The sequence below is a fragment of the Stegodyphus dumicola genome, chromosome 11 (genome assembly GCF_044657685.1).
Source record: "Stegodyphus dumicola isolate Sdum_Otavi_A_Nest chromosome 11, ASM4465768v1".
In the NCBI taxonomy this organism is placed as follows: Eukaryota; Metazoa; Arthropoda; class Arachnida; order Araneae; family Eresidae; genus Stegodyphus; species Stegodyphus dumicola.
The window spans coordinates 7,451,892-7,476,105 of NC_140778.1; the positions used below are offsets into that span (position 1 = coordinate 7,451,892).

The 24,214-nt window shown below is 35.0% G+C and overlaps 1 protein-coding gene across 1 annotated transcript; it reads right to left on the reverse strand.

Annotated features, from left to right (window-relative positions):
- Positions 1-815: 815 nt before the first annotated feature.
- LOC146993776 (uncharacterized) lies at positions 816-3,318 on the reverse strand. Its single transcript, XM_085826517.1, has 3 exons — positions 2,452-3,318; positions 1,479-1,682; positions 816-1,304 (listed from the first exon to the last, which is right to left on the reverse strand). The coding sequence occupies exons 1-3, from the start codon at positions 3,316-3,318 to the stop codon at positions 816-818; spliced, it is 1,560 nt and encodes a 519-aa protein (XP_085682643.1).
- Between the last annotated feature and the right edge of the window lie 20,896 nt (positions 3,319-24,214).

Below are 24,214 nucleotides of genomic sequence, written 5' to 3' on the forward strand. Positions count from 1 at the left end.
AATCATCTAATATATTATTTCATTACAGGTTCAAGAAAGGCATCTCTATCATTAATTCAATAGCTTTCATTGATAAACTCTGAAATGTCTTTAGCACAAAGAAGATACAAGTTACAATACACATATGGGATGAAGCATTTCGCCCTGCTCCAGAATTGCATCTCAGAAGTATGTCAAATTGGTAACGATCATATCATCACAACAGTGCATTTTGCTAGGTAACAGATGTAACACTGAATATGAGTGATACAAAAATCTGTGAAAAGTGATATCTAGGGTCAAAAATTCAAATTTCCGAAAAGGTGGAAGAAACACAAAACACATCATGGCAGATCCTGAACAAAACAACAATCCCAGCTTTTTCAATCAAGGTCGGTATAAGCAGTTTTAGAGTCTTTAAGGTAGGATAGATAAGCAAATGTAGCTTCAAGTCAGCATTAGTTAAAAATGCAATCGAGATAAAACTTGCATAAAAGTAGTTTTTTGCTTTTTTTTAAAAAATAATTAGATTATGATTTATTTATATCAAATGACAATTCAAAAACTTCTCTACAGCATCAGCAGCACCCAGTTTACTTTTAAATCTAAAACTCTGCCACTAAATGGCTCTTTTATTACCAAGTACGAGTATTTTCCCATCAATTAATTATGACAACATACTAATTTAACATCTCCTCAAAAGACAGAAGGCTTCTCTTCTGCTTAGATCAACGCATATTTTTTCGAATTATTCTGCTGTCCAAATGAATTCTTCTATACATGACAGATTTCCCTCTTCTGTCGATACGCATATCTTAAAAATCCTTTAATAAAAATTAATTTATCCATATTTTATACACAAGTCTTCTCTCTCGAGTGAATACGTATATGAGTGTCTTCTGATTAAATGACTTCTTACATACTTCACACACATGAGGTTTCTCTCCTATGTGACTAAGCATGTGCTTCTTTAAATTACCCTTTTGTTTAAATAACTTCGTGCATACTTCACACACATTAGGTTTCTCGCCTGTGTGAATACGTGCATGAGTGTTTAAATTACACTTCAGACTAAATGACTTTTTACATACTTCACACACATAAGGCTTCTCTCCTGTGTGAATACGCATATGGCGCCTTAAATAAGACTTCTGACAAAAGGACTTCTTACATACTTCACATACATGATGTTTCTCTTCTGTATGAATAAGTGCATGAGCGTTTAACTTACTCTTCAGACTGAATGACCTCTTACATACTTCACACACATGAGGTTTCTCTCCTGTGTGAATAAGCATATGGCTGTTTAAAGTAGACTTCTGACTAAAGGATTTCTTACATACTTCACACACATGAGGTTTCTCTCCTGTGTGACTAAGCATATGCTCGTTTAATTTATCCTTCCGTTCAAATGACTTCTTACATCCTTCACACACATAAGGTTTCTCTCCTGTGTGAATAAGCATGTGCCTTTTTTGATGAGACTTCTGACTAAAGGCCTTCTTACATACTTCACACACATGAGGTTTCTCTCCTGTGTGAATAAGCATATGCCTGCTTAGATCAGACTTCTGACTGAAGGCCTTCTTACATACTTCACACACATGAGGTTTCTCTCCTGTGTGAATAAGCATATGGGTGTTTAAAGTAGACTTTAGACTAAATGACTTCATACATACTTGACACACATGAGGTATCTCTCCTGTGTGAATAAGCATATGGCTGTTTAAAGTAGACTTCTGAGTAAAGGATTTCTTACATACTTCACACACATGAAGTTTCTCTCCTGTGTGACTAAGCATATGCTCGTTTAATTTATCCTTCAGTTTAAATGACTTCTTACATACTTCACACACATGAGGTTTCTGTCCTGTGTGAATAAGCATGTGCCTGCTTTGATGAGACTTCTGACTAAAGGACTCCTTATATACTTCACACACATGAGGTTTCTCTCCTGTCTGACTAAGCATATGCTCGTTTAATTGATCCTTCCGCTTATATGACTTCTTACATACTTCACACACATGAGGTTTCTCTCCTGTGTGAATAAGCATATGACTGCTTAGATCAGACTTCTGACTAAAGGCCTTCTTACATACTTCACACACATGAGGTTTCTCTCCTGTGTGAATAAGCATATGGGTGTTTAAAGTAGACTTTAGACTAAATGACTTCATACATACTTGACACACATGAGGTATCTCTCCTGTGTGAATAAGCATATGCCTGTTTAAATTACTTAAGCATATGGGTGTTTAAAGTAGACTTTAGACTAAATGACTTCATACATACTTGACACACATGAGGTATCTCTCCTGTGTGAATAAGCATATGGCTGTTTAAAGTAGACTTCTGAGTAAAGGATTTCTTACATACTTCACACACATGAGGTTTCTGTCCTGTGTGAATAAGCATGTGCCTGCTTTGATGAGACTTCTGACTAAAGGACTCCTTATATACTTCACACACATGAGGTTTCTCTCCTGTGTGACTAAGCATATGCTCGTTTAATTGATCCTTCCGCTTATATGACTTCTTACATACTTCACACACATGAGGTTTCTCTCCTGTGTGAATAAGCATATGCCTGCTTAGATCAGACTTCTGACTAAAGGCCTTCTTACATACTTCACACACATGAGGTTTCTCTCCTGTGTGAATAAACATATGGGTGTTTAAAGTAGACTTTAGACTAAATGACTTCATACATACTTGACACACATGAGGTATCTCTCCTGTGTGAATAAGCATATGCCTGTTTAAATTACTTTTCAGACTTAATGATTTCTTACATACTTCACACATACAAGGTTTCTCTCCTGTGTGACTAAGCATATGCTTGTTTAAATCATATTTTCGTTTAAATACCTTCTTACATACTTCACACACATGAGGTTTCTCTCCTGTGTGACTAAGCATATGCTCGTTTAATTGATAATTTCGTTTAAATGACTTCTTACATACTTCACACACATGAGGTTTCTCTCCTCTGTGAATAAGCATATGGCTGCTTAATGTAGACTGCTGACTAAAAAATTTCTTACATACTTCACACACATGAGGTTTCTCTCCTTTGTGAGTACGCATATGCTTCTTTAAAACCTCTTTCCGTTTAAATGACTTCTTACATACTTCACAAACATGAGGTTTCTCTCCTGTATGAATAAGCATATGGCAGTTTAAAGCTCTCTTCTGATTAAATGAGTTCTTGCATAACTCACACACATGAGGTTTCTCTCCTGTGTGAATAAGCATATGGCTGTTTAAAGTAGAGTTCTGACTAAAGGACTTCTTACATACTTCACACATATGAGGTTTCTCTCCTGTGTGAAAAAGCATAGGCTTGTTTAAATCCTCCTTTTTTTTTTAAATGACTTCTTACATGAGGTTTCTCCCTCGTGTGGGTAGCATATGTATGTTTTAATTACCCTTCTAGTGAAATATCCTCTTACATATTTCACATATATAAGGTTTCTCTCCTGCGTGAGTAAGCACATACATGTTTAAACCGATCTTTTTACTTAATGATTTCTTAAATACTTCACATAGATGAGGTTATTCTCCTGTGAGAATAAGCAGATGATTGTCTGAATTAGTCTTTTAACTAAATGTCTACATACCTCACATCTAAGAGCTTTCTCTCCATTGTGAATTAGCATATGCACCTTTAAAGTGCTTTTTCGACTATATGACATGCTACAAATTTCATACATATGAGGTTTTTGTTCAGTATGGATATGCATGTGCTGTTTTAAATATTACCTCTTGAACATTATTTGTTACCTTGTTACAAACCCTGAACCTAGAACATCCTTCTCCTAAAATATGCAATTTCTGCACTTTCCTGATAACTGTATCTGACATTCTTAATATAACTTGCTACACATCTCGTGATGAATTTCACCTTCTGAAGTGTAAAACTGGCTGCTAAACAGAAATTTCGGTAAAAGTAGTTTTAAGTTGGTTTATTCTAGCATTTAATGTCTCATGTAAACAGGCTTTTTTCTTTTTTTGTAAAAGAATCAACACAAATTATTCATGTGACGTATCAGCTGCTTGCTATTAGGACACCTTAAGAATGCCTTGATTTCCAATAATGTTTAATTGAAAATTAATTTCTTATAGTTCACAAAAATTACACTTCTTGCCCGATCACATATACATGTTTAAACAGGAATTTGTAAAACTGGGTCACATATGGTATGTTATGCTACTTGAAACTTTTGTACAGTAGCTACCCAATGATTTATAACTCGAAGAAGTTACATGTCACGTTAGAAATTTAGTAACAACTCTTAAAGCTTACACGGAAAAAAGTAACCGGCTTTCAAGATTTGAATACTAAGCAGTATGAATCACACTTCAGCATGAAGTAAACTTTAATTAAAGAGTCACATTATAGTTTTAAAGCAGCCGCTACTATTATTAAAAAAAAAACTATAACTGCGGTAATTATTCAAATAATAAAATCAGTTTCTACGAAAACAAACCTTATTACCACGTAAGACAATTGCTATACTCTATAAAACTTAATATCAATTATTGTTGCCGAGCACTAATTACTAAACTTTACCTGCAAAATCTAAGTGAGGCTTGCTGATGAGCCAAGAAATTTAGAATACAGAATAAACATTAAAATAAATAATGCATTATTAACATCCTCCCAACTTTTGATTACAAATTATAATCAAAAGTAGCGATTTTGCGTTTTGTTTAAAAACATTTGTTACATTATTATGATATATTATAAATGTTTGATTACAAACGCTGTATTTGATGACAAATTAAAAAAATTTTGATTTTGATAATAAATTATAATTGGACACCTGTCGAGATCGATGTCGAAAAACCTCGTTACTGAGTAACGGGTACATCGGTTGACTCGAAGTACCGATTCGGTACTCACAAATGATGCGGTTTCTGGCCCAAGGCGATATTTTCCGGAGTACCTTTGCAACTTAATGCAATTACCTCCACAACTTCGTTAAGAAAACTGAGGTGATTAAGAAAAAGCACTGGCTAAAGGGTAATGAAGGAGACCATTAAGGGTTTACGGGGAAGGAAGTGAGTTAGGAGTCCACACTAGGGACGAAAAAATTCTTTCTGCTTTCAACCTGTTTTACTAGGTTGAAAGAGAGAGAGGTGATGATTAAAGGCGAATTCCTGAATGCATTGCATTAATGGAATCGGAAAGATTGGAAGACAATCAGCCGGGAAACATAATTTTCCAGGGCTTGGGAAAGGTATATTAGGTAATACGGAAAACCGCAGTAATTGCTAATGCCATGGGGATGGGCTGGGGGGAGAGAGTCTTGCGACTAAAACTCGGAGCAAGGAATTGAGGAACGAAAAGAAGGGGGGGAAAGAGTTCAAGAGGCGAAAAAGTTCTCCTACCGCCCGTGGCGAGGGAAGAATAGGAGCAACTTTTGAAGCGGAAAGAACCGTGAAGAAAGTTAACTGTAGAAAAGACGGAGAAGTTTTTCAAGAGAGTTAAAGGAAAGACAGGGGGGGAAAGGTTTAAGTTGGAGCGGAGAGGTGGATTAAAAAGGGGTAAGGAATAAAATAGAGACAGGATTAAACTGAGTTACCTGATTGCAGATGATGTCTGAAGATATGCAAGCTTGTATATATGCAGGTTGCTGGAACAAAAATTCATATAATAAAGGTGTTTTGAGTAGCATATGAGGGAGCTAGATTTTAAAGATTAGAATATTAATTTAAATTTGAATAATTAAATAGTTTAAGTTAAATGATAAAATAATATAGAAACGTTAAATCTATTGCAATTCTGACTTTTGATTGTCTGGACCGTGTTTTATGAAAAGATGAGGTCTTGGCAAGTAGAGGAGCATGTTACCTATAGCAGCACGGATATGAAACCGAGAAACGAGGCCGAATTAGGTCCGGCGGGCATGTGAAAATATAGAAATAATTAAGGGTCGCCGGGTTAGGCCCGTGAAGTGCTTGTTAATTTAAAAATTTTTAGAAAGAATTCCTAGTCAAGCAGACACCTCCGCTTTGGCTTCCTAGGAAAGATGTTAAAAGTTCTATCAAGAACGCTCCTAGGTCGCTTAGCTGAGCTGGGCTCAGCTGGATCATAAGCAGGAAGTGAGTGCAAGACTGGGTTTTCGATCTGTGTTAATCTATTAAAGAATTTGGCCGAATTTTGCCTGAAAAAGGCGTCAAGGGGAAGAATTTTGAGATCGTTATGAAGCACTTCATTACGGACGAAATAATGAGCATTTGTCAGAATACGAAGCGTGACGCTCTGGAATACTTGGATTTTCTTCAGGTGGCTATTGGCAGCAGTTGACCATACGACAGCTGCATAGGTCAGGATTGGAAGGATGGTACTTTTATACAGTAGGATCTTGTTATTGAGGGAGAGGTTGCTGGTTCTTTTGAGGAGAGACATCAGTTGGGTTCTTGTTGTTCTTGCTTTGGATATTGCATAGTTGATGTGTGTATTCCAGAGCAGCTTCGCATCTAGATATACTCCCAGATATTTGTAGGATTCCACCCAGGGTACATTTTCTTCAAATAATCTGAGTGGAGGGAGTTGACTATGGACATTCCTCTTTCTGGAAAAGAAAACTGTGGCGGCACTTTTTGCGACATTAATTTTGATTTTCCAGGTAATTAGCCAGGACTCCAAGTCTGTTAAATACAGCTGTAGGTGATTGAGAGTGGCATGTAATGTTGAGTGCTGTGAAATGATAGCTGTGTCGTCTGCATAGAGTGCTAGATCGACACTTGGTGTTTGTGGTATGTCATTTACATACAAGTTGAAGAGCGTAGCGCTAAGAATTCCTCCCTGAGGCACCCCAGCCAAGATAGGGCGAGGAGAAGAGACAGAATATTTAACTTTAACAGAAAAGGTACGATTAGTGAGGTAAGAGTGCATTATGTGCACAAAATTAGCCGAAATTTCAAGTCGCATGAGCTTGAATAAAATTCCGATATGCCAACATCTGTCGAAAGCCTTTGCTACGTCTAAATAAACAATAGCTGTAGGCTTTCCACTGCGAGATCCTGTATGAATGATTTCAACTACCCTCAGTAGCTGGGCCTGAGTTGAGTGTTTAGCACGAAAGCCGAATTGCTGAGGAATAATAATATTTCGGTTTCGGCAGAAATCATTCAGGTATCTAAGCAGTATAGCTTCGTAAATTTTACTAAGTGAAGACAGAAGGCTGATCGGCCTATAATTTTGAGGGACCTTTGGGTCCATTCCAGGTTTTAGAATAGGAATGACTAATGCATTCTTCCAGCTATGAGGATAATATTTTAGCCTTAGCATTGAATTTATCAAAACTGCTAGGTAAAATATGAATTTTACTGGTAAATTTTTAATCATGCGGTTAGAAATCCTATCCAGGCCAGGTGCTTTTGCAGGGGTGAGATTTTTGACAAAAGCAGAAATCTCAGTCATTGTTGTGGTGATGGGTTCCTCAGAATTTGTATCTGAGGAGAGAAATTCTTCAACTTGGTGTTGGACTTCATGCGTATGCTCTGCACAGGAATCGAACATGAGTCCAGTGTTAGGTGAAAATTGTGTTTGAAGGCTGTCTGCTATGCGTTCAGCCTTTTCGGTGTCTGTTAATGCCATCCGGTCGTTGACCGTGCCCATTAGGGGGGGAATGTCGTGTTTTGGTTTGCGAAGCCGTGCGCTAGCAACCCAGAGGCTATTGTCAGAAGTCTTTAAGGACTTAAGATAGTTTGCATATTTTTCGTCTGTGTATTTCTTAATATCAGACTTGATCTCATTCTGGATCCTTCGCAGTTGCACTCGAAAGTTTTCCAAACGTGTATTTTGCCAGTCTCTGCGAAGGCGGTTTTTAATTTTGATTTTATCTTTAATGTGATCAGGTAATTTATAATAATTTTGCCTGAATTTGGGTTTGGAAGCAGCTGTAAATGCGCTTCCTAGGGTTTGGTTGAGCCTGTCAATGGCTAAGTCAACCTCCTGATTATCGTGAATTTTGATAGGGGGGAGAATACCATTTCCCAAGACATACCGAAAGTTGTCCCAATTTGTGGAGACCTGCGCCGGTAAATTTTGGTTAATTTTGGATGTTTTAAGGGTGAGGTGAACCGGATAATGGTCAGAGGACAATTCCGGAATCACTTCGATCGAATAATCTACTGGAATATTTTTAAATAAGGCCAAATCAATAATGGAAGGAGCATCTAACCCCCCAGGAAACTGGTAATGGGTAGGTGTGTTTGGCGCAATAATTTGGATACGGGCGTCCTGAGCCCAAATTTTGAGTTTATCGCCATAGTTGTTGGCAGTGACACAATCCCAACTTCTATGACGGGCATTTAAATCTCCTGCGATAATCAGGTTATTTGCAACACCACTTAATTTTCTGAGATCAGAGATAAATGCGGGTCCCTGTCTCGGAGGCATATAGCAGGACGCTACTGCTATTGGGGGACAATTTGGAATATGAATTTGTACTATAGTCGCTTCTAAGGCCTCCAGTGGTGGCGTGGGTATCCTAGAATGCTTTAGGGAGCGTTTTACATATATGCTAGTACCGCCACTAGCACGAACAGTGTCACTGATGCATACCTCTCTGTCATTTCGGTAGCAGAAATAATTCGCGATGTTCGCGCTAAGTCCCTCAACCAGATGTGTCTCCTGAACGAGGAAGAGGTCCATGTGATGCTCATTAATAAAATCCCGGACTTCGTGAATCTTCTTCTTGATTCCATTAGCGTTCCAGTAGGAGATCAGGAGAGAATCTTCACCAGTTGCACTATTGAATGTGAAGCCTTTAGTTTAGGAGGCCACACTATGCCTCGTAAATGTAAAATGCTCTCTCAGGCCTCGTGGAGACATTTCGGAGCCTTGGGAGAGCATTTCTAAAAGCCTCTAGGAGAATTCTATGCTCAATTCCAAATTCTGATGCAATTTGGAAAACACTCCTAAGAGTGTCCGTGCAACTGCCATCATCTACAGTTTGGGCTGGAGCCTGGGCCGGTGGTGGTGGCTGAAGGAGAGGACTCTTCTTCGGGACTTGCTGCGACGCAGGAGCTTGCTTCGGATCTTTCGTAGATGATGGTGGTCCGGGATTTTTCCGTCCGGAAACGACATCACTAAAAGAGGGGTCCGTGCTGCTGAGTGGAGCTTTAACCGGAGCCGGTACGAATTTTGACATCCCGTTATCTGATCTAATAGGGGGGTTTTTATTTTTATTTGCCGGGTCTCTGGGGCAGTAAAACCAGTTGGCTGCGTGCCGCCCAAGGCAGTTCGCGCAGGTGTTGGCTTCCTCCGGGTCTTTGGTGCATTGGTACGCGTAGTGCGGGCCGGCGCACCTCAGACACCGGATTGGCAGTGTGCACACTGCGGAACTGTGGAAGAAGCCTTGGCAGCGCCAACACTGGCTCGGCCCCTTCTTCCCGATGTGTTTCTCGAATTTTATTTCGATACCAAACATTGAAGTCTCTTCAAAAATATCATAGACATTCAGAGACGGATTCAGCTGAACTAAGAATAATGGCATAGGATAACGGGACCTGTGCCTACGGAGCTGAGTCACACTGATAATAGAGTATCCTAATAGTTGTAATTCGGACTTAATCTTCTCAGCTTTTGCAGAATTAGGCAAGCCGCGAAGTATAGCCTTTACAGGCCGATCCTGTTTTAAATTAAATGATTTATATTCGGCGCCCTGATTATTTAAAATTTGGGCCACCGAACGGTAATCCTCTTCAGACTGCATTTCAATGCGCAAAAACTTGCCTTTCATTCTGCAAATAGCCGTAGGCACAGTTGCTTGGACTAGAGATGTGAGAAACTCAAAATCTTTGGGTTCAACAAAGAAGAAAGGTATTTTATTTTTAGCTTTGTTAGAGCTTTCAGTAGGGGGGAGAGTACCGTCGCCGGGTTGCTCCACTGGTTCTTCATTCTCATTCTCCCTCTGAGGGGGACTAACCGCAGGTTGGGTGGGAGGCAATTCCTCCTCTGGTTTTTCACTCCAAAATGGAGGCAGGCTATTTATTGTTCGGGACCTGTTTTTCTGGGGAAATCTGCGCTCCTCGTGCAACAAGATGGCGAGGAGGCCGCTGAAAACCTTCTTCATCTATTTTTCTAAACTTTTTAGTTTTCGGGAAATCTGAGTTTTCTCGTGAATTTAGAGTTAGCTTCTGGATTTTTTTAGTGCTGGTTAGTATTTTTTCTGCTTGTAATTTAGCTGGTTTTAGTATTTGCTTAGAATTTTGATTTTTGGCCAAATTTTGATTTTTATCCAAGTTATCGGACTTTTGCGAGATTTCATCATTACTAAGTTCTTTAGCCGATTTTAGTAATTTTTTTATACATTCTTCCTCAGTTGGGGGAATGGCAAAGAGAGGCAGATTAAGGCGTTTGGCAAGAGTGGTAAGATTAAAAAGCGTTACCTTAGATTCCTGTTGCACGCACTTGAGGTCGAAGCTTGCGAGGGGTGTAGATCTTCTTGCTCTGGACAAATTCTGCTCTAGGTCAGTAAAACGGGCCTTGAGTAGGTAGAGCTGCTTTATCTGGATTAAGAGGTCATCCGGGTTCACTTGATGATCAAGATTGATGTCTGAGACAGGGACAGTCGAGTCTGTAGACGTCGATGTATCCATCTCGGCGCTTGCTTCGGAGGGGTTGCCGGCCATGATTTCCGGCGTCGCGTCACTGCAGGTGACTTGTGGGGAGCTCATTGACACACGTCTTACCTCCGCGAGAGACACCCTGCTAATCGCGGTTTCTGGGGAGCGACTAAATTTCAATTCGGCAGGAAAATTTGATTGGTCAACGGTACACGTCACATGTGACGTCAAAAGCGGGGTGTTTTAGATTTACCCCACAGGATTACCTGCCATTTTCGGTTGCTTGTTTTCTGAGCTCTGCAGTGATATTTTTTGGCGAGCTAAAAGAATTTTTTGATAAAATATTTTAATTGGTAATTTAGATATTGTTTGCTTGTAATTAAACACGTGATTACAAATTATTGTAAAGTATTTATTTTTGAGACAAACTTTTTGTAATCTATTTATTTTTCATATATTGCCTTTTGAGAACAGATAAATTTAGCGGAAATTTCCTTTGTTGAACAAAGGAAAATGAAAAATGTTTCAGAATAGCAAACCGTGTTAGTTTCAGTCAAACATTAAATATTTTATACCATTTTTTGTGTCAAACATTAAATATTTTAATATCATATGCTACCATTTTTTTGTGTTAAACATTAAATATTTTAATATCATATGCTACCATTTTTTTTTGTGTCAAACATTAAATATTTTAATATATGCTACAGTTTTTATTCATTTTTTAATATTTCTGATGACAAAATAAGTTTTTTATTTTCTATTGTAGTACATAACTTTTTGTTATAACAATGGAATATGAAAAGATAGCAGTATTTGAATGTATGTACTGCTGCAAAAAGTACAAAAAGAAAAAGGTTTTATATGAACACATTCGGGAAGTACATAAAGTACCTGTTGTGGCTGAAGGAAATTTGAAATGTCCTATTAATGCCTGCAATTTTTCATCTAGAACGTTTGAAGAGTTAAGAAATCACGCAAGAGATCAACATGGATACACTCTTAACTCCGTTGAAATGACATTTAATACATATGAAGGTAAGATATTAGGTATGTAGGCTATTAGAAATTTGCATTTTCTGCGATAAACGTTTTTAATTTGAATTACCCCAAACTGAGTACAAACTACTATTTTTGCAAATTCATTCATCAAGTTGGGGAATAAAATACATCTATTTTTGTGAGTATAATTGATAACAGAATAATTTCCTTAGCATCTTGCTTTTTTCTGTTAGCCTGATAAACCCCCATTATTCTTCAGTAAAAATATTTCAAATGATTATTATTATTAATAATATTAAGATTAAGTAATATTTCTCTTCCTCAACTATTTGAAATATGAAGTAAACATTTTATAAATAATAAAAACATATATAGAGATGTACTGCTACATAATTATTTATACATGTAATTCAGTGCTTCATTAAAAAAAAAAAAAAAAAAAAAAAAGAGACTATCCTGTTATTACACAAACGGATCTCTTAATGCATATGTATGATGAAGATATCAAAAATAATGTGGACCTAATAAAAAAATTGTTAAAATCTTTATTAAAGTGGCAACCTTCAATCGTAAGTTTAGTATCATAATGATAGACACTTATTTTATTATATGTAAATGAGGCTTAAAATTTATTATATGTTATTTTAAAACTACTTAAAGAAATTTATTCAATGTCTTAAAATTTTAATAACCTATACACATTGTATCAGTTATCAAGAAACAGGCTACAATGTTTTTTTTACTTTAGACATAGACTAGATGACACTCATGCTATGGAAAATGTCTGATGACAATTTGTCTCTTAAGAATAAATTTCTTGCATTATTATACAACTTTGGGGAATATGTTTTAAGTCTAGTTTAGCTGGAACATGAGTACTAGTAACTGTCAAATAGGAAGAAAAATATGCCAATGTACAACTTAAAATAGAGTCGTAGCTAGGGTTTTCAGCGCCCAGGGACAACTGAAGGTTTCGCACCCTCTACTGCTTGCCATGGATGGAAAACATTTAATTCTAAAATGTCGTAACATCAGTTTGGTGCCCCTTCGAATCTGCGCCTGGGGACAGATGCCCTCCTCTAGCTACGCCCCTGACTTAAAATTAGGCAACTTTATTTCAGTGTAGATTTTAAATAAAACTATCGGTTTTGAGAATAATTAGACACAGGTCCCTCTTCTTGAAGAGAAAAAAAATTCTGCTAAAGTGACCAGTATCTATTTACAATCAGTGCCAAAATAAGATTTTGGTTAGTTTTAAATTAGTAATTTTGTTTTAAAGATTAACTAGTTCACAATTATAATGGGCTTTTATATTGTATGTAGGCTAATGTTTACCCTTCAAATTTAGATTTCTTACAATGGAAAAGTGAGGAAGAACGAAGGGAAAAAATTTCTTACTTTTTGAGAAGTATAATAACTCTTAAAGAAGGTGGGAAAAAGAGTTACTTCCTTTGTAATTGATCTGGATTTTATAATTCTAAAAGTAAAGGTGTAAGAGCTATAAAATCACAAGGTACCTGCAAAATAGAGGGGCACTGTCCATCTACTATTGAAGTTACCAGTAATGGCATTATTAAGATTTTATATTTCTAAACACACGTGGGACACACAGTAGATCTAGAACATTTGCCGTTAACAAAAGATTTGCGAGAAGTGATTGCAGGTAAGTTTCTTTATGAACTTGATTGTGAAATTCAATATAAAACAGACATTATTATACAACATTATCATATAAATGCAATATTTTCAGGTAAGTTAAATGAAGGCATTCCACCACAGAAAATATTAGATTCCACAAGGAATAGTATTAAAGAAGACATTTACAGGGAGCATTTATTGACAAAAAAAGACATACATAACATTTCTAATTCTTACTGTATTGGTAATGATGAACAATATCATCCAACTGATGCTGTCAGTTTAAGGATCTGGATAGAAAAAAATGAAATGTTTAGATGATAATTCAGTTCTTTTTGTAAAATTCCAAGGAGAAGCAGCAGATCAGCACTTGGAAATTAGTGACTTCTGCATCATCATAATGACAAATGTTCAAAAGCATATGCTTTTAAAGTTTGGATCCGATAGCATATGCATCGATAGCACACATGGGACTAATGCTTACGATTTTCAATTATCGACAGTTTTAGTCATAGACGAGTTTAATTCAGGATTTCCTGCTGCTTTTTGCCTAAGCAATAGAGTAAATTTAGGTTCAATGCAAAAATTTTTTCAGTGTATTAGGGACAAAGTTGGACTGCTGTCTGTAAACCGCTTTATGAGTGATGATGCACCAGTATATTATACTGCATGGACATCAGTAATGTGTGATGCCAAATTTAGGATTCTATGCACCTGGCACGTTAAAAAGGCATGGCTGCAAGCAGGAAATTCAATTATCCCCTCAAAGCGAAAGGAAGTTTTGAAATTTTTAAATGTAGTATCTGAATGTCATGATATAAAAGAATTTGAAGCACTGATATCTGATTTCCTCAGCAAACTCTTTGCTGATAGAGATACAGACAAGTTTGCTAATTATTTTGCTTCAAATTATGCAAACAGATGCGAGTTGTGGGCTAAATGTTATAGAAAAAGATGTAACATCACAACTAACAATCATCTTGAAGCACTGCATCGAGTTTTAAAATATTCTTATCTTGATGGATTGAAAAACAAGAGGGTTGATAGGTGCATTGCGAAGCTTATTAATATGGTGCAAGATAAATGGTTCCAGAGATTTATCAAAACAACAAAAGGGCCAAACACATCAAAGATCAACCAAACAAATTTACGACACAACAGAGCAATAAATTTTCCAGCTAATAATATCACAGAAATCAATGAGTTTTCTTGGCATGTGATTTCAGAAAGTGACCCTACTCTTGAATATACTGTTACTCAAATACATACACAATGCATTAATTGTAACATCGTTTGTAAATGGTGCAAAATTTGTAACGATGCATTTGTATGCACATGCACAGATGCCACGATTAAAGGAAGTGTCTCTAAACATATACATGCAATAATTTTAAAGACAAGATTACCTAATAGAGAACAGTCAGCTAAAACTAAAGAATCAAATGATGTAAAAGCCTTTCTTGATCTATCAGCACAAAAATTAAAAAAATCAGGAACCAAGCACCATATTATAAATCAACTGAGTATCATATCAAAACTTGTAACATCAACAACAGTAAATAATATAACTTTGGGAGATATTGAAAACACACTGAATAAAGTGATTACAAAATTAAAGAACGAAAAGCCGAAATTGAAAATGGTGAACTATGAACCTACAAATAAAAAAGCAGAGAAACAAAAGAATTTCTTTTTTACGAGAAAGAAAAGAAAAAGTCCATGCAGTACTGAAAATATTGCAACAACTTCATACAAGAAAGCTGCTATAGATGCCATTGGTAATAATGAAACTCTTATAATTCATGATTCTTTTGATCATATATATTGATATCTCATCATGTAAATATATTGTATATAAAATAATCTCTAAATAGTTTATAAATTAAAATATGATGAATTAAAAACAGTATATAAATTTAAAATGCTCTTAATCTTGTCACTACTTCATCCTTGCTAGTTACACAAGTAATTTATTAATCAGTTTTTGATCTGCATAGTCTGTCGCAGTATTTCACTACTAAATTGTTAGTGTAAAGTTCTCCAGTTGATGGTACACATACAGTACAGTTAGCAACATCATTTTACAAAACATCGACATATAATGTGTTTATTAGGACGTATCACAACAATATGTGCAAAAGAACTAAAAGTTTCAGCATGAAATATGCAGTTACAGATTCAGTCAAATATAGATTGTAACATCATATACAGATAGAGAACATAATAGGAATAACAATCGCACTTGATTATTACAAAGGAAACTCATAATTCAGTATCTGCTGACAAATCAGAGTATGCTGGTATTTCTTTAAATAAATGATTAAAAATGCCACAAAAATATAATAAGTGCTTTAAAATTCTTAAATTCATATAAGTGTAAATCTTAGTGTTTTTGAAAATGCTACTGTATTTTGTTATCGAGCATTTTTGAATCGCTAGTCATTACAATAACAATTTATTAATAGTGAAAACTTAAATTATTCCAAGAGAATTGATTAATAAATTTCATACAGTAAATAAATCATTGGGCTGCAAAAGTATGCAGATATATGACAACCAATAACAGAAATAAAAATAAAATCTTTAAAAATTTTATAAAGTGGCGAAGCATGCAAGAGCTATTTATTTATCTTGTAAACAATAGATTTTCAGTAGAATCAGTACTTTAAAAAATTGATATACTTTGGAAACATGCTCTGCAATGTAGTTGTTTTGTGATGAAACTGTTGATAGTGATGCTTTGATAATGCTTTTGTTGATTTGCTCCACACAGTAAAATTGTAGAATTTATGTATACATAGCTCTTGCTTTTATGTATGGATGCAAATTATACAGCTTTTAATTTTTCATGAAACTTGCATACATATTAAAGTCAAGCGACTTTTCAGAATATTACAACATTATAAATCTCACACCTTGAGATTACTAAGGCTTATACACAGATTTCAAAGGAAAGAGTTTGTAAAGTTGTATAAGGGCCTGATTATTATTGATATAGACACAAGTATATAGTTTTCATTAATTAACACATTGTTATTGATGAAGATCTCTTTAATGATTCTTACATAAAGCTATTTGGATTTTTTTCCAGAGGAAAAACAAAGTTTCATTTAACCTGCGAGCACACGCACCGATCCGACGAACACTAGAACACGCGCCGGGTATGTCATACCCGAATAAAACGTTTGTAATTAAAAATTTGCCGAATAAAATTAATCGATTTTTAAAAGAAATTAAAATGTAAAACCAAGTTAATACTTCATTTTAGACAAAATATGAAAGAATAAGGAGAGGTAAAATTATTTACTTACAATATTTTGAACATTGTTTACAAAATGAGGTCATATGTTCCATACATATACTCGTACTTTTGCTACAATTTTCACAAATGTATCTAGTCTTTCTATCTTTTTTTTTGGGGCACTGTGTACACCTCTTGTAAGTAATTTTAGGTTTTTTGGGGAGTGGTTCATTGTTAACATGTTCATCGGTGGTCAGTGTTTGTCTAGAATCAGGAACTACAGATGCTCGTCGTCGTTCATTTTGAACACTTTCTATTAACTGCATCCCTAAGGCTTTGAGAAAAGTACGCCTGGTATGGTATTCCGTTGGTGGTTCCTTCTTTGATAGTAGAATTATTCTTGCATTAATGGCAGCCACGTTTAACACTGAAAAGAAAATCACCATAGGCCATCGACGTGCTACTCTTGCTGTAGAATACGCAGCTGCCATCTCATCTACAACATCGACTGCTCCTTTTGCCATGTTATATAATGTAATGATTTCAGGCTTTTTAGATTCCCCAGTAGATTCATCGATTTGATCGCCGGAATGCATTGTGGATAACAGGATCACACTCTTATTTTTTTTCGGCACATAAGATACAAGTGTTGCTTCTTTCTGAAAACCGAAAATTGAAGAATATACTTCTCTTTTCTCTGCCAGAAACTCAGGTGGGATTTCTCTCTCATTTTTACGCATTGTACCTACTATCGTAATTTTCTTCTTTAGGAGATCTTGAGATAATTTAAATCCCATATACCAATTATCAACTGTTAAATTTCGACCAGAGTTGTATAAGGGCCTTATTAAACGTTTGACAACTTCGCTTGCACCATTTTCAACTTGAAATGGCCCATCTGGTTGTTTACCAGCATAAATTTCCATACTCCAGGTATAAAATACCCTTGCGTCTACAAGAGCAAATATTTTTATGCCATATTTTGCTGGCTTGTTGGGCATATTTTGTTTGAAGGAACAACGACCTCTGAATGATTCCAACTTCTCATCAATGATCACATACTCTCCTAAAGTATAAGCCTTTTGGAAATTGTGACAAAATTTCCAAAAAATTCTCTGATCGAAGCTAATTTATCAACGTCTCTTCTACTGGGACGATCTCTAATGTCATCAAAACGGAGGCATCGTAAAAGAAAGAGGAATCGGTTCATTGACATTTATTCCCGAACTATGTCCATTCCCGTTCTGCCTGTTGCCCAGAAATCTCTTACGTTCACATGGGGTGATTTATAAACTCCACATAAATACAGCAATCCAATTAAAGCTTTGATTTCCAACTCATTTGTTGCTTTCGCATCCCGTTCATGAGCGAAATTTCCACGTACAATCAATATAAATATTTGTATTGTCGACTACATGTTTTAACATATCTTCATCGATAAGCAGTGACCAGGAATCTAAAGGTGTTGAGACGTCTTTAGAATATTTCGTATTTCTAGGGAGTTTAGTTATAATATTTTTGGCTCCAATTCTAACATTAGTCCGGAATTTATTTTTGTTCCATTTTACTCCATTTTTTCCAACATAAAACTCATTGCTACATTGCAAAATTTCCTTTTCTGTTTCTGTATCTGAATCACTACTCTCTATGGATGAATCATGATGACTATTATATTCTTCGTCATCAACATATTCATCGTCTTCACTAAATGAATCCTCATCAGAAGAAACTGTTTTAAGAATATTTCTCAATCTTTTCATCTCTTCATCGTAAGGAATATACGGCGCCATGCTTACAACTCAAGAAAAACCTATACTTGAAAAAAAAAAAAGCTTGAAAACGAGAAGTGCGAAGTGACTCACTGAGAAACATGAGTACACGCGCGGGTATGAGATGCCCAAACAATGCTGTTCCTAAAAAACCGTTGCACCTGTCACCTTAGGAATTTCCCGCATTTAAGTATGTGGCCTTGAACTCAGCTACACCAAGTTTCGTCCTTTTATGAAAGAATAAGTGATAAATATACAAAAAGAAAAATGCCCATGGGTATGACATACCCATTGCGTGTGCTCGCGGGTTAAGAAAATAAACCATAGAATATTCTTAATTTTATTATAAACTTTCATTACATCACATGAATCTGTAAACACTGAACTAATCGTTTTCAATTTAAATCACGAATGTATTCTTCATATTGATTTATTGACAGTATGAATAATGACCAAAACTTAATATTATCTGTATATAATAAGAAATCATTGATACATAGGGTAAAAATAAGCATGAAGTTAGACTATATTAGCATGCTAATGGATCAACTAATGGCAAAAGACTTAAAAAACTTTACCTAATCATTTGTACAAGATTATTTAATGAACACAAAATGTATAGGAGTTACTCCAACCCTTTTTTGACCGCAGACACATTCTAACATATATTTTGAGATCTTCTACCCTTATGACTCAACATTCAAGCAGATTTCAGGCATGATAGACTTTTAAGTGCTTCTTTGTCATGAAATTATCTTATGATCATTTCATTCAACTATTACAAATCAAGGAAAGGAGAATTAATTACCAGTATTTTATACTTTTAGCCACTTGATAACGTTACATAATATGGATTAACTCAAAGCAAATTCTACTGATTATAATCAGATAATTGCATATCTCTTCTGAGAATTTAGATTCTTCCGCATTCATTTCTTTGCAGATCTTGCTCTAAATGGATTTCAATACATATTTACCACTAATAATCGCAAATGATAATAAATAACAAATTAATTTTTATTCTAAACATGATTTGGGGTGGTTGCATAGGCGTTTTCGTGTTTTTCCTCATGTGTAATGTGTATATGAGCCAGTTTCCCTTAGAAAGTTCTCCAGGAAGCCATCCTTCCTTGTAGGCAGTTAGCTCTCGAGTGTTTTAATCAAATAAAAACATATTTTTAAACTACAATATCAAATTTTGTATTTTGTCCTTATTTATTTCACTAAATAATTAAAGTCCTCTTTAGTACATACACATATCAGGCGCTATTTTATCTTCATTTACAAAATAAAACAGTTGAAGTAGTTTTAGGACTTTTCTCTCATGGGGAAAAAATATCTGCATTTAATCCATTTGCTTTATGAAAACTGAAGTTTTCATACCAAACGAACTTCTTACAATATAACCTTCCTTACGAACTCTCTTATTTACCATATAAACCATTTCGGATCTTTGCTTTGGTAAATGGTCTAAGGCCTTTTACCAGTATATGGCTGTCATAATCCCTAAGGAAGCATATTAGAAAAACAAAACGGTCAGCTATACGCAGGGTTTAATTTCAAAAATTAGAAGTACCAGAGCCCTATAGAAGACCTTCAGGAAAGAGGAACAAGAATAAATAAGAGAATAAGATGACTAATCAAATCATTAACAATTAAAAAATTAAATAATTCATTATTAAAAAAATTAATGGTTAAAGTAATTAAATAATTAAAATTTAATAAAATGCAAAGTGATAAATTAGAATTTAATAAGCAATTTTTAATATAATTTTATTATTAAAAATAAAGTTTCCAAGACCAGATTTCTACTGAAATTATTGTTCAGTTACATAAAAGAAGTGCTAAAGCCTTCTTATTTAGGGCTCCGGCTAAAATTATTAATTTTTCCTAAAACTAAGAAGTATCGGAGCCAGCCTCCGGTGGGCTCCGACGCAATTTAAGCCCTGGCTATACGGATATCTTGGTAAAGCAAGAGAAGAACCCATCTTTGGTCATGACCAAACATGGCGCATGATGAGTTTTGATTGTAAACCACATGAGAGGCGGAGTTTAAATACGTCAAAATGACGTCACCAAAGCCAACCAATCAAAATTTCCTGCCAAGTTGAAATTTAGTCTCACCCCGGTTTCTGTTCGAATACGAATGATACGGTTGCGTCACAATGCACTCATATTTTTCAAAGATAATTTTGAATTTTTTTGGGTATCGGGCAAACTCTTGTTTACATTATGTGTTTTAGTTGAAATACTATTTAGTTGTTGATATTTAAGAAAATGAGCAATTTTGATAGCGTGAAGCGTTATTTTGTACTTGCTTTTTACTATTGCTATTTATGTTTGTAATTTGAAAATTTAGATGATTCTTCTTTTTTTTTTTTTTTTTTTTTTTTTTTTTTTTTTTTCCGGTTTCGGTTTATTCCGTTACAGCAAAGCACACTACGGCTATTGCCTACGGGGAGGGAGGCCTTCGTGGAGGATTTTTTAAAGGAAACTGACTCATATGCAAGTTACACACGGGAATAACAATGAAAACGCCCGTGCAGCTAGCCGTTAGCGGGGAATTGAACCTCGGACCGAACTATTAGTGAACTTTACCGCTCAAGCTCTGGTGGGCTCTTTTTTTTCTTTTCATTCGCTGTTTGAAAAACGGGTGTTCACTTTACGATAAAGTAAGCACCTGTTTACTTCAATTAAAATGGGTTAGATGATATGGCTCTTCCTACTTTAATCTCACTTAGCTTTTGATTTCTAATATTGATTCAATGTTTTCTGTAGACAAAGTATTCTGATTAGTATAATAGATTTCAAACATGTTCAAAAGGTGTGTATCTAAATATAATTAGGTTTTTATAACATAGGGCCCATTTTATTAGTTTCACATAGTTCTAAAGCATTTGAACCACAGCATCGCTGTTTTGAAAGAAAGTAAAAATGTGAGAAATGTATAATGAACATTAATATACAAGCTTTATTAAAAGTAGTCAGCCTTTTAAAACGTGACCGTCTATGCTTTTACAGGATTTTTGGAGCTCTGTGCATTTGCTCTGGCATCTTAAAAAAGTGATGTTCAATATCAACGTATGTTTATGTTCTCAAAAATACAGGTCTCTTTTAGAAAGCGACCTCTTAGAAGTCGTCAATAAATGATTCAGTATAGTTATTTTCTAATAGACCATAGAATAAATTTATTTTAACGTCAATTTAAAAATGGCTGCTTGTACTAAGAGTTAAGAGCAATACGACTCTAATTTTTCTTTCGCAATTAGCTATCATGCCAGCTGAATTGTTTTCTGCATAACCTTTATTGTGTATAATTGAAATATTTAGCTATGCACTCAACAAATATACAACAAATGTAAGACAAATCATTAAAAGAATTAAAATTTGGAACATTAACGATAATTTTTTTGTTATACATAAAATATTATTAATGAATGATGAATTTACATCATATTATATATAAATCAAAATTTAAACTCCTATTTCTTTATAATAAATTGAAGAAAAGCTATAAAGTGAATTAATTTTTAAAAACAAAACGAAATTAAAAAAAAAAAAAAAAAAAAAAAAGTTGTCATATACCTAGAATCTAAGAATGACGAACACTGAATTTTACGACTCACGTGTGTATGGGTGTATTTAATTATGGCAAGGCACACTATGGCTATCTGCCTAAGGGCAGATGCCTTCGTCGAGGACTTTCTACGGGAAACTGGCTCGTATACACGTTACACTTGGGGAAAACCACGAAAACACCCATGTAGCCGGACCGTTCGCGGGATTCGAACCTCGGACCGACCTACCCGTGTTCAGCGACTTTACCGCTCGGCCGCTGGTAGGCCGTTTTACGACTCATATAATAATAAATGCATATTCATATTGTAACAGAAATTTTGTTAGAAGTCTAGCATATGTATAGTTATTTGTGATCTTTTAAAACTGTCGTAACATGATGCATATTTATCATTATCGTGAACCAAAACAGTATGCTTTACATCCTTACAAATATACGTGATAGATTTTAATATTTATTTCTGCATATACTTACGTTTCCCAAAGACACGAAAGCAAGTCAAGCAGATTTTTGTTGTATTAAGCAGACTTAAGTTCTCTGTTAGCTAGTGTAACATAATTTCGGATGTTAGTGTAACATAATTTCGGATTCTATGAGCCTTCCAGAATTATTAGCAAAATAGTGGAAACGTCATTACAAAGTGTTTTTATAAGCAAACAGCAGATGTACACTGAGCAGTGATCAACTGATATATTTCTTAAATGATTTGGTTTAGTTGATTATGACAAAACACACTGGGACTATGTGCCTAAAAGGAAAAATGCGTTCGTAGAGCACTTTCTTAGGAAAGCTGGCTCGTATGGTACGTGGTAGCTGGTAAGCTGGTAAGCTAGCTTGTAAGCTGGTACGGGAAAAAAAAACCACGAAACGCTTATGAAGCCAACCCGTTTGCCTGAGATCGAACTCAGGTCGAAACTACCAGTGTTCAGCGATTTTACCGCTCGACCGCTGGTGGGCCATTTTTTAAATGAATAAAGGTATACTAATAGCATTATGAAACAACACTGATTGAAATATTTAGTGCTTCACTATTATCTCTAATAAAGTAACATAAAACTTTCCTTACCTTTTATAGATTTCTAAATTTCTTTTAAGTTCTTTCTTAATTCGTACTTAACCTGTACATGTGCGAATGTTTTTAACGATCATATTGTTAAGTGTAAAAAGCAAGTTGACATTTATAATATAGCATTCCTTGTCTCAACAAATAAAAGTCTCAACAAGGAGTTTTTGGAGAGGGAAATTTCACCTTTTCGGTCATTAGCGGTTCTGATGAAGGGAATGGGGGAAGCAGCAAACGAAATAACGAAAGCTAATCTTAAATGCGGTCTCCCAGTTTCTGTATTTGTATTTGGGAAAGTTTTATGGTCATTATGAAAAAGTGAAAATTTGATATGGATTCCGCATGACTTCCTTCTACGACTATTTAAATTATGCTTATTTTTTCTGCACTTCATTTAAACTTATTTCCTCGAATTATTCTAACTCAATTAAGCGATACCCAAAGGCAAGTTACAAATGGCATCAAACATTGCAAATTTTGAAACTAAATTTCCTGGTCAATCTTTGTCCTACGGGACTCAAACCTCTTGTATTTTTATTTTTTCATAACGAGTATAAAACTTTGCCAAATATAAATATAGAAACCAGAAGACGACATTAAAAGTTAGATTTCATAATTTGTCCAAAATTAATTCTTTTTTAAATTTCACATTGACAAAATATGAATATTTTCGTCATTTAAAATACTTCTGTATTTTTGTTGCACCGTATTTAAACTTGCATCCTCGAGTTATTGACATTAAATTACATTAATTCCATTATCTATCGGAAAATAATTATAGCAAATCATCTATTTACGACATCTCTAAGAGGTCATCTTTTAAGAGATCTCTATTTTTGTGAACATAAACAAAACATTGGTAGTAAACATCATCTTTTTAAGACCACCACATGTAAAATCCTCTAAAAGCATGAATGGTTGCATTTAATGAGGACCCATTACTTTTAATAAGGAATGTAACATTAATCTTAATTATACATATTTTTGATGTGTGTGCCAAAATAGTGATAACGTACTTCTGTTGCTTTAGAAATGTGTGAAATTAAAAAAATGAATACTATACAACAGAAATGTTATTATATTCAGATACACACCTTTTGAACACGTCTGAAATTCATTATTCTGCTCAACATAATTTGTCTGCATAAAATATTAAATAATATTAAAAATTCAAAAGCTAAGTCGAAGTAGAAACAGTCATCTCTTCTAAACAATTCTAATTGAAGTAAACAGACGTTCGCCTTATCGTAAAGTAAACACCTATTTTTCAAACAGCGGATGAAACGGGAAAGAGGGAATTGGTGGGGGAAGGCAGCGAACGAAATAACACTTTTTCGAGCTGGGGATGAAATGAGAAAGGA

Excerpts from the sequence above, each read along its gene's own strand:
- LOC146993776 (XM_085826517.1), bottom strand. The coding sequence starts at position 3,318 with ATGCTTTTTCACACAGGAGAGAAACCTCATATGTGTGAAGTATGTAAG. Across the intron at positions 1,683-2,451 it reads GTCACACAGGAGAGAAACCT|GGAGAGATACCTCATGTGTG; the intron begins CATGTGTGTGAA and ends CTTATTCACACA. Across the intron at positions 1,305-1,478 it reads TGTGTGAAGTATGTAAGAAG|AGTCAGAAGTCTACTTTAAA; the intron begins GCCTTTAGTCAG and ends AAGAAATCCTTT.